Source organism: Enhydra lutris, unplaced genomic scaffold, assembly GCF_002288905.1.
Source record: "Enhydra lutris kenyoni isolate GAN:26980312 unplaced genomic scaffold, ASM228890v2 scaffoldscaffold27, whole genome shotgun sequence".
Lineage (NCBI taxonomy): Eukaryota > Metazoa > Chordata > Mammalia > Carnivora > Mustelidae > Enhydra > Enhydra lutris.
The window spans coordinates 4,955,883-4,969,100 of record NW_019154111.1 but is presented as its reverse complement, the minus strand read 5'-3'; the positions used below and the strand labels follow the sequence as shown (position 1 = coordinate 4,969,100).

Here is a 13,218-nt window from a genome sequence, read left to right as displayed (position 1 = left end):
CTCTGCCTCTCCCCGCTGTTCGTTCTATCCTTCTGCCTGCCACCTTCCCCCCTGCTTGTGCTCTCTCCCATTCTCTCTCTGACAAATCAATGAAATCTTTTTTTAAAAAAAGTTTCATCAGAAGTTTCTTGGGGCACCTGGGTGACTCAGTGGGTTAAGCCTCTGCCTTCAGCTCAGGTCATGATCCCAGGGTCCTGGGATCAAGCCCCACACTGGGCTCTCTGCTCAGCAGGGAGCCTGCTTCCTCCTCTCTCTCTGCCTGCCTCTCTGCCTGCTTGTGATCTTGGTCTGTCAAATAAATAAATAAAATCTTTAATAATTAGAAAAAAAAGAAATTTCTCGATTTCTTGATGTTTTACTAGGGAACATGAGCACTGGAACTTGTGTACATTTAAATGTCATCTATTCCCCACTGACAGTCGTCCTTGGCTTCTGGGACCCCTGATGTCCCTAGAATGCAAATCTTTTCCACCCCTCTTCCCTCTCTTACCAAAAGCCACAAGTATTTGACATAAGAACCACTGAGGCCTATGGTTTATTTTTATTTTAACCAAGGCTAATTAATTTGAGTTTGTCATTTCTACTTCCACAGTCAACTCACAGAATCACTTTTACAGAACTGCACTTTGACATCATCCTTGGCTGGACCATGGAGAGAACCTGGACAGAGGTTGGCATCACAGGGGTTTTCACTCCATCCTGTTCTACAAGCCACCACAGGACAGAAAAGAGTGAAGGGGACAGAGACCAAGAGACCAGGCTCTGAGCCCCTCTCCTATTTCCACAGGGCAGCTCTGCTCTACCCCCTGATCCTTCGTTTGGGTTCTTTGAGTGATTGTTTGCTGACACAGATCTGCTGCGAAGCCAGCGGGGAAACCACTGTACCACAAAGAGTGGAGTGGGGAGGGCTCCTGGGGAGGACCTCACTGGCTGCTCCCCTCTCTGTGGCCCCAGAGGAGAGGGTCTCCTCAGGTTCCACTGACAGAAAAAAGCAATGTTTCTCCTGAGGAACTGCTGTGTTCTCCCCGTGGAGGCGCAGCTGATCCTGTGACAGACGGTGCTTCCCCGCGTGCTCCGGGTGTGAGGCCGCTCACAGCCAAACTCAGGGCCCGTCGACGTCTATGTGGAATAAAACCTTTCGCCGGCATTTCATTGTCCCCACTTTGGCTCTGGCTTCATTTTTTTTTAAATTTGTGTTTATTTTATTTACTTATTTGTTTATTTTTAAAGGTTTTATTTATTCATTTGTCAGGGAGAGCGCGCACACAAGCAGGGGGCAGACAGAGAGGGAGAAGCAGACTCCCCGCAGAGCAGGGAGCCCTATGTGGGGCTTGATCCCAGGACCCCAGGATCATGACCCCAGCAGAAGGGGTCAGATAACTCCCTTATCTGAACTTCTATCGTCTGTTTCCATGTCCCTGGGGGTGGGGGGTGGGGGGTGGTAAACCTTCCATCTTCCAGGTCCGGTCCTTCCCATCCATCTGAACCCCAGACCCTGCCGGGATCCTGGAGACCAGTCTTCTGATCTCTCACCCTGCCTTCTCCACTTGCTGGAAGCAGGAGTCTCCGTGTATTTACAAACTCACACAGAGGAAGCTGGCTCAAGGTTCCACCTCGGGCCCTGATCGTGAGGAAAGAAGGGTGTGGTCCTGACTCAGGTCTCAAGGGTTTCCTTGTAAATAATTCACAGATGCTGTTGCTTATGACAACAGAGTGTACGCTTGCTAAGAAAAATGCAAATACAGCTGTGCGGAACATGAAAAAGCACTATTGCCACTACCCCATCCCCTCTCGCGTCAAACATTTTACTAGTGGTTTTTCTGAAGATGTCAAGAGCCTCCACGAGCAGGAAGGTACTCACCTCTTTTCCATATTCAATCCATTTGTCTGATTCACTCTTCCAGTACCAAATCCATTTTGTGGCAAAGTCAAAATTGGTCAGCGCTGTGATAGACGGTGTGGATATGCGTCGGATAGGATTAAAATTACAAGTCATTTTCTGGAAATCGATGTCTTTATCTCCAATAGAAAAGCTGAGAGAGAAAAGCTTAAAGTTAACAGAATATTTCATCAAACTCCATCTTCTAAAATCTGTTCTTCCATAACAAAAGCACAGAATTAAGATCTTCGAGCTGACTGGGATCTTTTAATTTTTTTTTTTTTTTTAAGATTTTATTTATTTATTTGACAGACAGTGATCACAAGTAAGCAGAGAGGCAGGCAGAGCGAGAGGGGAGGGGGAAGCAGGCTCCCTACCGAGCAGAGAGCCCGATGTGGGACTCGATCCCAGGACTCCGGGAACATGACCTGAGCCGAAGGCTTTAGCCCACTGAGCCACCCAGGTGCCCCTAAATTTTCTTTATAAAGCTCCAGGTCATACATAAATAAGAAGAAAAAAGTTAAAATGCAGATAGGGTAGGTAAGTTACCCACCCCATATAGTTAATGATGTCACAAAATATATTCTCTCCTCAACAAATATGCCAGAATAAAGTGGACCCACAAAAAAAAAAAAAAAAAAAAAAAGATTGGTTCAATGTCAGAAACTCACATTAGGTCGGGTTTTTCAAGAATTATTATTTAAATAGCTACAGGAAGCCTGGAAGGTTAAAGTTATTTTCATAATAATATTAAGACATTATTTTGCTTTTTTCACTTTCATACTCTCACAGGTGCACAGTGGAGTTTTCCAGAGGCTACAGGATGTGTGATTCTACAACAGATTAAAGAGATTTTTCAAAATATAAAACAACGTCATTCTTCTGAATGACTTTTTCTGTTTCGCTTTGGAAAACAGATTATTACTTAGTTTTACATACATATATATAGTTATTACATGTAACTATTTATAGTAATTATATCTACTTACAGGCAGATGAAAATATGGCATTTACGTTACCATAAATGAGTTTATTGTTATTTTTCAATGAATCCATAAATATTGAATTCTTTTCAGTTTTGATTTTAATATGGTAAATATTGATAGCTATAATTCACATAAACAGAAGTTCTTTGGGATCCTCAATATATCTGAAGACTGTAGAGGGGTCCTGAGACCAACAAACTGGAAAATTATTGCTCTAAGAAACACCTCCTAAATCAGTGGTTCCCAATAAAGAAGTTTTATCCCCCAGGGAACACGCAGCACAGTTGAAAAACATTTTTGGTCCACAACAGGAATCTAGTGGATAAAGGCCAAGAATGCTGCTTAAACAGCCCCCGCAAAACAAATAATTATCTAACCCCAAAAGTCAACAGTGCTAAGGTTGAGAAGGCCAGCTTCAGATTTACCTAGGGGGGAGAAGCACACCTCCAAACAAGAAAGTAGCTGATGCTGCTCTCTAGTGGCAACATGCAGTAACACAATCTCCACCAAAAATTCTCTAAGAGGATGGCATGTAAACCATTGCCCCACCCCACCCCACCTCCACCCTCGCAAAGAATTTCCTTATAACAGAAAGGAGGAGGAGGAGGAGGAGGAGGAGGGGGAGAAGGAAACAGAATCATAAATACAGAAAACAAATCGGTGTTGCCAGAGTTGGGGGGGGTGTTGGGGGATGGGCAAAATAGGTGAAGGGGAGTAAGAGGTACAAACTTCCGGTTATGAAATAAGTCACAGGGATGAAAAGTACAGCATAGGGAATGAGGGGGAAAAAAGAGTTTCCTTAATAAAACTAGGATGCACCTTATATATATGGTCATGAGAGCTATCACCCAGTTCAACCCCTGGCAGAAACAGAAATGTAAGGTATCCTTTTAGATACCTCCAGGATAGAGAAAATAGCAAACATAAAAGAAGATATAAAATGCTCAAGTAGACAACAAAATTCTGCACTAGAACTATATGAAATTACTCAACTTGTATTCTACAGCTATGAAATTAAGCCAGAGGCTCTTCTGAGCTATCATCACTGGTCCTAGCGTGAGTTCACAGGAATACCCACCGACCTCTGCAATGTGTGTGTGTGTTTTTGTTTTTTTTGTTTTTTTTTAACTTTTTTATTTTGCAATGTGTTTTTCTGCAGGACACAGTGATGGTACCTGTGTCACTGCTTGTATCACACGAGTTAGCAAACAGTCCCAGAACCCCTAGTATTAGCCAGGTTCTTTGTGACTTCAGATCTAGCTCCTGTTTTCCTTCATGAACTCAGCAGGCAACTGCCATCTTTATCTCAAGAGGTACCAGAAACCTAAGTGCGATTCTGAAGGAAAATGTTTTTTTTCTTCTTGCCGTGAGCATAGCACCATGCTTTGTTCTGATGATGCCGTGGACCTCACAAGCCACAGTCCGGCCACCAACTTACGTGTGGATTTGGGGGTCACAATAGGCCTTCTCGATATTCTCCATGGGCTGGAGGTCCATCCAGGTGTTTGCAAGCCACATCTGCCACCGGTAGGGCAGGTGGAAGTGAACTTTGTTGCAGCTTTCTACAAAGACAGAGAGGAGGTCTGAGGGTCTGCTGAGTGGGGGCTCTTACCAGTTCAACCAAGTTTGCTGCTGACTCTCCCCATTGAAGGCCTGCCTTTCCCTCTCTGCTGGACCTGCATGCAAGCACATTTCTAGTCTACGCCTTTGCGCACGCTGGTTCCTGCCCACACTGCCCCATATCTGTATCTTCAGCTTCCCTTGTCACCAATAGAGACTCATCAAAAAACAGAAATTCCCCACTCCCCAAGGAGTCACTTTATCCACATGGAAATCTGACGTCATCGAAAATGTACTATTACTGCTTCTGGGGTACATCGTAAAGGTACATCGTAACAGTACATCAGAGATGTACTATTACCCCTTCATGGTACCAAGGGGTACCATGGAGACAAAACACTCTCTAGCGTCCACAACTGTATGCATTTCCCCGAAGCCCTGGCCTAAGATATGGCTCTTCCAGAAGGATTCCCTCACTCATCTCACTCTGCTCTGATCTGACTCGTACTTTGCATTCCCTTAGCCCTAACTCAGTCCCCAGCTGATACTTCTGTTACTTATGCATTTACTTATGTCATGCAGTTTTCTCATTAGTGGATGTTTGGATGCGCCTCCATCACAAACTCACAGAAAAAAAGCCTGCCTCACTGCGTGGCTTTCATCCCCCGCACAGGGCTCTGCACACACGGCTATGAAATGAGTGCTTGCTGGCATTAACATCATAAGCCCGTTAACACAGGAATGCAGAAAATCTGCATTCTCTGAGGTTTAAATCATTTTGAAATGCTCAAAAAACATGTGATTACTTTAGTATTTTTAAAATTTTATTTTTAAGTAAGCTCTAGACCCCATGTGGGGCTCGAACTTACAATCAGAGATCAAGAGCCACACGCTCCACTGACTGAGCCAGCCAGGCACCCCGGCATGTGATTACCTTAAAAACCAAAAGAGACAGGAGGTGCCTGGGGGGCGAAGCCAGTTAAGCCTCCAACACTTGGTTTCAGCTCAGGTCCTGATCTAAGGGTGGTGAGATCAAATCCCACGTCAGGCTCTGCGCTTGGCACGGAGTCTGCTTGAGATTCTCTCTCCCTCTCCCTCTACCCCTTCCACTCATGCTCAATCTCTCTCTCTCTCTCTCAAATAAACAAATAAAGCCTTAAAAGTGAAATAAAATAAAACCAGAAGAGGCACACTGAAAACTACAGAACCATTCAGGACAGTCCACATCTCACGCCCATTCCAATGGCGGCTCTAAAACCAAAGCAACACAAAACAAAAGCATATGTTGGCAAGGAGACGGAGAAACTTGAACCCTTGCACACGGCTACAGAAAATGTAGCTTCTTGAAACATTAAACATGCAATCATCAAAACAAATTGTTTATTTTTTTAAAAGATTTTATTTTTTTATTTATTTGTTGGAGAGAGAGAAAGAAAGAGCACAATCAGGGTGAGCAATAGGCAGAGAGAGAAGCAGACGCCCTGCTGAGTGGAGAACCCAATGCGGGGCTCGATCCTGGGACTCCGGGATCATGACCTGAGCTGATGGCAGATGCTTAACCAACTGAGCCAACCAGGCGACCCCCAAAACAAGTGTTTTGGATAAACACTGAATTACCATGATATCCAGCAATTCCACTTCTGGGTGTATATCCCAAAAGAAGTGAAAGCAAGGTCCTGAGCAGATCTCACACACCCAAGCCGTTAGCAGCATTATTCACAACAGCCAGAGGGTAAGCAACTCAAATATCCATCACAGACAACTGGATAAACAAAATGTGGCAAATACGCACAATAAAATATGATTCAGCCTTAAAAAGGAAAAGGTAATTCTCACACAGGAAATTCTCTTTCCCATGGATGAAACCTGAGGACGTGACACAAAGTGACAGAGGGCAGCATCACAGAGACAAATCCTGTGTGACTCCCCTCATGAGGGACCTCTAGTCGTCCTCCTCAGAGAAACAAAAATTAGGACGACAGCTGCCAGGGACTGAAGACGGGGGAATAAAGAGCTGCTGCTCGAAGGGCAGTAGAGTTTTAGTTCTGCAAGACGAAAAAAGAGTTCTGGAAATGGGTTGAACAATAAAGTGACTCTAACCCTACTGACCTATACACTTAAAACCGGTTAGGATGGGGCGCCTGGGTGGCTCAGTCGGTTAGGCATCTGCCTTCAGCTCGGGTCATGATCTTGGAGTCCTGCGATGGAGTCCTGCCTCGGGCTCCCTGCCCAGTGGGGACCCTGCTTCTCCCTCTTCCTCTGCCCTCCCCCCACTCCCAGGCACACGTGCTCTCTCTCTCTGTTTCTCAAATAAATAAATAAAACCTTTTAAAAAAATGATTAAGATAGTAAAATCTATGTTAAGTATATTTTACCACAATTAAAAAGGAAAAAAAGCACTTAAGTTAAAGACTTAGGATTTCAAGAACACAAGGCCAGAATCTTCCTTTTCTGACACCAGGTATTGAGTCTAAGACCACTAAGGGGTCCAACAGAGGAGCTCCAGTGGGATGCCGGGACCCGGGACAGAGGCGTAAAAGTGAGCAGGCGGTCTCAGGCTACAAGGGCTGCCATCTGTCCCAGACATGGTTCCACGGGACACAGCTCTGTAGGAAGCCTGGTGGGAGGGGACAGCGAACAAGTGTGGCTCCCAGACTGTGGCGTGCAGGACCCTCAGTACGTGTGTGAGAAATGGCCGCAGAGAGCCCATGGCCCAGAACAGACACGATGCCTAAAGGGCAGGACATGAACTGTGGAAGTGGGTCAGCTGGGACACTTTTATTTTTTTGGATTTTTTTTTTTTATTTGTTTGCTTTTAGCATATGGAAAGAGGGTCCTTGACAAAGTATAATATTTCACCTAAACGTGAATCGCAAAAGGAGGAAGTATAATATCACACAGCGATTGAGAACACAGGCTGGCTGGGCAATTTAGAGTCAAAATCAACTTGGCTACTCTAACCTCTCAGTGCCTCTACTTTCCACAGCTGTGAAATGGGTTAACAACAGAACCTGCTTCTAGGGTTGTTGTGAAGTTTAAAGACAATGCACCTAAGTTTCTTGGCAATGCACCTAATATACAGCAAATGCTCAGTAAATGTTGGCTCCTAGAAAATCCTTAAGTTACTCACCAACTTGACAGCCCCTACACAGATGGTCAAGACAAATTTCCTTTGAGCCACAATCAGCCATCCTGGAAGAGCTGGTGCTCTCAACGTCCGATGCAAAATCTGTAAAAAAAAAAGATGATGTGCAGATGCCAATCATAGTGCTTAGACCAAAAATCAAGATACCTTATCTCACAACGGGAGAAAGTATATGTAACAGGCGCCAAGTTCAAGAAAATTCCAGATTCATGTGTTGCTCATGAGAGCCTAGACAGCCCCTCCATAAAAGCAAACACAAATGTTTGGGTCATGTGAGAGGTATGCTTACTGTTTAACCCATGACCCAACTATTCCCGTCCTCAGGAAACATGGCGGCTTACCCCACATGATGCAACTGTTGGTACTTGAGTCTTCACACCAGTCTCCTCATCAGGACCACCCCTTAACCAAACCCTCTAACTCTGTGCCCTTTATTAACTACTGGGGAACGTCCCCAGAGAGGCCACCAGCCATAACTGCTCTGCTGCCGACACAAGACATGGCGCCCCCGTTGTCCTTTGGTGACTTACATGGAGTACACCTCGGGGTCCTCGCAAGCTCACTGGCGGGGCTAACCAAGACGGTGGCAGAGTTCTGACCATGACTTGCACACGCTGCGCTTCTGTCACTTGAGGAGGATGTAGAGGATGGCACCTTGGACGGAGTACAGACTTGTGGTGTGGGGACAGTGGTCTCCCAAGGTGTCGGCATGACCTGGCCTTCCAGATTCTGACTTCCAAAGCACGGCGCATTTTTATCCCCTCTGAATGGCAACGTGAAGTCAAAACCAGTGGCCCCGGTTTTACTGACTCTGGAGGTTTCATCCGCAACTTGACTGGGGTCATCTGGTGTGCCGTGGACAGAGTGATTAGCCCACACTGTCTTCTCTCTGCATTGACCATTCACAGATGCCACGGCAGGGTTGTCGCCACCTGCAACTTTGCCAGTGGTCTGGACATTACCGTGAGTGGTTCCAGCGTCCCGATTCCTAGGTAGCGATTTTTCCCTCTGTCCACTGGTTGCAGTTTTGTAACTGAAAGATCTTGTGGAAGTTATATCTGCGGCTGTTCCATCAACATTATTACTAAAAAGCGGGCCATACTGGACGTTCTGCTTCCTGCTTCTGCCCTCGGCGCTCACACTGTCAGAGGAGAGCAGGCCCGTGTTCTTCCTGGCCGTCGTGGGATCGGGAGGAGAGCCAGGGGCAGCCTGACTCTGGGAAAACAAACTCTCTCTCCTGGTGCCATTCAGCCACGATGCAGGGCCCTTCCGGCTGGAAGCAGGCTTTGAATCAGAAGGGAGGTAAACGCTACCTTGATTCCCATAAAACAGATCCTTTGGGCTGCCATTTTCCGAAAACCGCTGGCTTCCTCCCGCTTGACCTCTTCCTCTGACATGATCCGTCTGAGGCGGGACAGGAGAAGGCTGAGGGCCATCCTGACTTCCCAGATGCACGAACTTGTGGGCCAGGTCCTCTACGGGCACGTCCTCCTGGGGAAGCCTGTGGCCGATCTGATCTGCAGCAGCCGTGCAGGACTTCTGAGTAGAGGCTGAAGCCGATGGAAGAAACTCCATGCTGCCATGAAAGGACCGGTCTCTGCTCTTGCTTCTCCCCCGGTAGGCCGGGTCTCTGCGGGAGGCCGGAGGACCTGGGGAAAGATGAAACCAGGAAAATGAGCACAATCAGGTGTGGGTTCTCACCACGGCTCCTCCTCAGCTTCTCCAAGTTTGTTCTGTCAAATCAGTGTCCCCGTCTAGTGTGTCCGCACCTTGAGAAGGGTGTTCAAGGTGACGAAGAAATCTGTTGTTCTGCTGGAAGGGCAGGAAACACCACCCCCATGGCCTAGGTTGAGACTCAGAGTGACCCTGGATCTTCTCGACTTCTCTCCAGGGCCTAAGATGTAACCCCCCAGCCCCCAGACTCTTAGGTAGGGCTGTCTACTGTGCTCTGGTTCAAAGTCAACTTTCATCGCTCTGACGAAGGGAGACGCACGCGAGTGTGAATCAGGGGGGACTCTCCAAGTCATTAAGATTTTGCCCATGTTGTGACAAAGGTTCCCAAACAAATTAAAGATTCATCAATCAACCAATCAATCAATCAATCAATCCACCGTGTTAAGATCTGACTCCATTTAATCTGGTAGTTTTTCCAGAGTTCGTCTCATCACCAAATGCCCAAGCTTAACTGAGAAACATCAAAAAGAATTAGCCTCTCTCAAGAAATCACATGAGTCACACTCCCTGGGAAGAGGACGGAATGAGGGAGCATGCGTGTTTGTGAGTCTGTGTGAAGAGTGTGTGGGGGAGGTAGGTGTGTGTGTATGCATGTGTGACATTTATGTGTGGTGTGTATCATGCTGGGTGTGCATGCACATGTGAGGGGTATATGTGTATAAGACATATGTGTGGTGTACATGTGTGAGGGCCATTGTATATGTGAAAGAGAGAGATACACGTGTGTGATACGTTGTTGGTGTGTGAGATGTGTCTGTCAGTAAGATGTGCGTGTGTGGTGTGTGGTATGTGAGATGTGAGGTATGTGTGCATGGTGTGAATGCATGTGTTTCTGTGTGGCATGTACAAGCGTGGGGTATGTGTGTATATGTGCGGTATGTGTGTTGTGTGTACCTGTGTGTGGTATAGGAGCCGTAATATTGTGTGTGGGGAAGTGGGGGAAGAGGGACTTTTCTCCTTCAAACTCAGAAAGCAGCAGTAATAGAGTGAAAGCAAACATCCTTCTCCTGCCATCAAAATAGTTAATTAAGTAAATTAACCAGGAGGGATAATAAAGATCTCTCTCACATACAATGTATTTATATTGGGAAACTATGCCAGAAAACACCCCTCCAGGGGTTCCCCTGTTCAGAGAGCATTGCGATGTGGGAGAAAAAACACCAGAGAGGGGACCAGAACACAGAAGCTCTGCTGTGAAACCTTGGAAATATCCTTATTTATTCACAGTGAAAAACGATTTAAGACTGCTTGTGATAAAAGTCATTTAAAATTTCTGAGACTCAGGGTGCCTGGGTTGTGTACAGTCAGTACACATCTAACTCTTGATTTCAGCTCTGGTCATGACCTCAGGGTCCTGGGATCAAGCCCCGCATCGGGCTCCATGCTCAGCGTGGAATCTGCTTGAGATTCTCTCTCTCTGCCCCTCCCACTCATGCTGTCTTGCTCTAAAAGAAATAAATAAAATCTTATAAATAAATAAATAAATAATTTCTGAGCCTTGGTCTCCTTATCAACTAAATGAGGTTAATAATACACCTTCCTTTCTTCACAGCTTTGCTGTCAGGAACAATGATGAGATATTTTGGGTGAAAAATCCCTGGTTCATAATAAAGCCTGTCTCAAATATAAGGAGGTGTAATTATTTATTACGTATTCTAGAATCTAAGAATTAGGTATTCTATTTGCTTTATAAAATTCACCTCTTTCACATCCATTTCAGAAAGCCTCAAAAAATTGCAAGGGTTAATATCATTGAACAATGTGAAAATGATCACGAAATGGAACTGATCACTTCACACCCATTAAGATGACTGTTATCCTAAAAGCCGAAAATAACACATACTGATGAAGAGGTGGAGAAAAATGGAACCCTTGTGCGGTGATGGTGGGAATACAAAATGGCAGAGCTGCTGTGAAAATGGAATGACAGTTCCTCAAAAAATTAAACCGAGCATGACCACATGACCTAACCATTCCACTTCCGGGCACATACCCAAGAGAATTGAAAGCAAGGCCTCAAGCAGGTATTTGTAGACCCATGTTCCCAGCAGTATTACTCACAACAGCGAAAGGTAGAAGGAATTCAAGTATCCAACCAGGGACAAAGGGACGAACAAAATGGGGCATATACATACAGTGTGGAGTGTTACACAAAGCAAAATAAGCCAGTGTCTCAAAAAGACAAATCACATATGATTCTATTTATATTTGGTCCCTAGAGTAGTCATATTCATGGAAAAAGAAAGCAGAACGGTGGTTGCCAGGGGCTGGGCAGAGGAGGAAGGAGGTGTTGTTTCTCAGGTATGCAGTTTCAGTTCTGTAAGATGAAGGGAGTTTTAGAGATTGGCTGCAAAACAATGTGAGTGTACTTAATGCTGCGGAACACTTAAAAATGGTTCATACATTTCCTGTTCTTTGAAACATATATTGTATTCACTCTTGTATGATATCACTTACAGCAAAAAGATACAATTTATAATTTTTTACTTTTATATAATGCTGTCCAATAAACATTTTTATCTTAAAAAAAAATGGTTCAGATGCGGGGCACCTGGGTGGCTCAGTCATTAAAGCATCTGCCTTTGGCTCAGGGTCCTGGGATTGAGCCCCGCATTGTGTGCCCTGCTCAGTGGGAACCTTCCCCCCACCCCGCTAGTGTTCCCTCTCTTGCTGTGTCTGTCTCTATCAAATAAATAAATTAAATCCTTTTTTTTAAAAAATGGTTCCTATGGTAAATTTTGCTAGGTATATTTTTACTGCAATTCTTAAGTTATATATAATTTATATATATATATATATATATTCTTTTTTTTTAAAAGGAAGGACATGCTATAACATGGATTGGATGAACCTCGAAGACATTATGGAAATGAAATAAGCCCATCACAAAGTATATATCCTATATAACTCCCCTTCGATGAAGATGCTGGAGAGGTCAAATTCATAGAGACGGAAAACAGAATGGCACGTTGCTAGGTGCAGGCAACGGGAAGGAATGGGGTTATTGTTTACTGTGTACAGAGTTTCAGTTCCGGAAGATGGAAAAGTTCCAGGGATCGATGTGGCGATGGCCAACAACAGTGTGAACATAATACCATGATGTACACTTAAAAATGCTTAAAGGGGTCAATTTTATGTTATCTCTTACCACAACTTAAAAGGTAAAAATAAATACATTTTTAAAGAAATAGTATTAAGGACTGTGAATTAAATTGTGTTTGCTTTGCATTAATGCTAGACTTTCTGTATTAATTGTACTGTGGTTATGGAAGAGAGTGGCTCTGTTTTCAGGAAGTCCATGCTTCTACACACAGGTGTACATGCTTCTATACACAGGTGTACAGGTGTGATGGCTCCTGAAAGCAGCGTACTCAAACGCTCTACCCACAAAAATGTTATGTGTGTGAGTTGTCAGTGTTGACATGTGCGCAAAGATGGAGAGAAAGTGACAAAACAATGGCGACAAAACGCTACTGGGACAAAATGATAATAGCTGGGGGGCAAAAGGCTTTTGGAAAACAATAGGGACCCCTGGGTGGCTCAGTCCGTTAAGTGGTTGCCTTTGACTTGGGTCACGATCCCAGGATCCTGGGATGGAGTCCCGCATTGGGGGGGGGGGGTCCCTGCTCAGCAGGGAGCCTGCTTCTCCTTCTCCCTCTGCCTGCCACTCCACCGACTTGTGCTTTTACTCTCTCTGACAAACAAATAAATAAAATCTCTTAAAAAAAAAGAAAAGAAAAGAAAAATGATAAACATTTTATCAAATTGGGGGGTGGAGAATGCTTAGCATGCAAATCAAGTTGCAGAATTGCATATATGCTATGATTATAACGCAATAAAAGTATGCATACATTCAGACAAGGTCTGAAAGCAACAACAGTCTCACGTGGGGAGGTAGAATGATTATAGGCAAA

At 44.8% G+C, this 13,218-nt stretch overlaps 1 protein-coding gene across 1 annotated transcript in view; it reads right to left on the bottom strand.

Annotated features, from left to right (window-relative positions):
* LOC111152021 (zinc finger CCCH-type containing, antiviral 1) overlaps positions 1 to 13,218 on the bottom strand; it is a 57,800-nt gene that overhangs the window by 21,112 nt on the left and 23,470 nt on the right. The window contains exons 4-7 of the mRNA XM_022510292.1: positions 8,101 to 9,219; positions 7,556 to 7,654; positions 4,304 to 4,427; positions 1,862 to 2,033 (exon numbers count right to left, since the gene is read on the bottom strand). Coding sequence (XP_022366000.1) covers positions 1,862 to 2,033; positions 4,304 to 4,427; positions 7,556 to 7,654; positions 8,101 to 9,219 — 1,514 coding nt within the window. The remainder of the gene's footprint in view (positions 1 to 1,861; positions 2,034 to 4,303; positions 4,428 to 7,555; positions 7,655 to 8,100; positions 9,220 to 13,218) is intronic.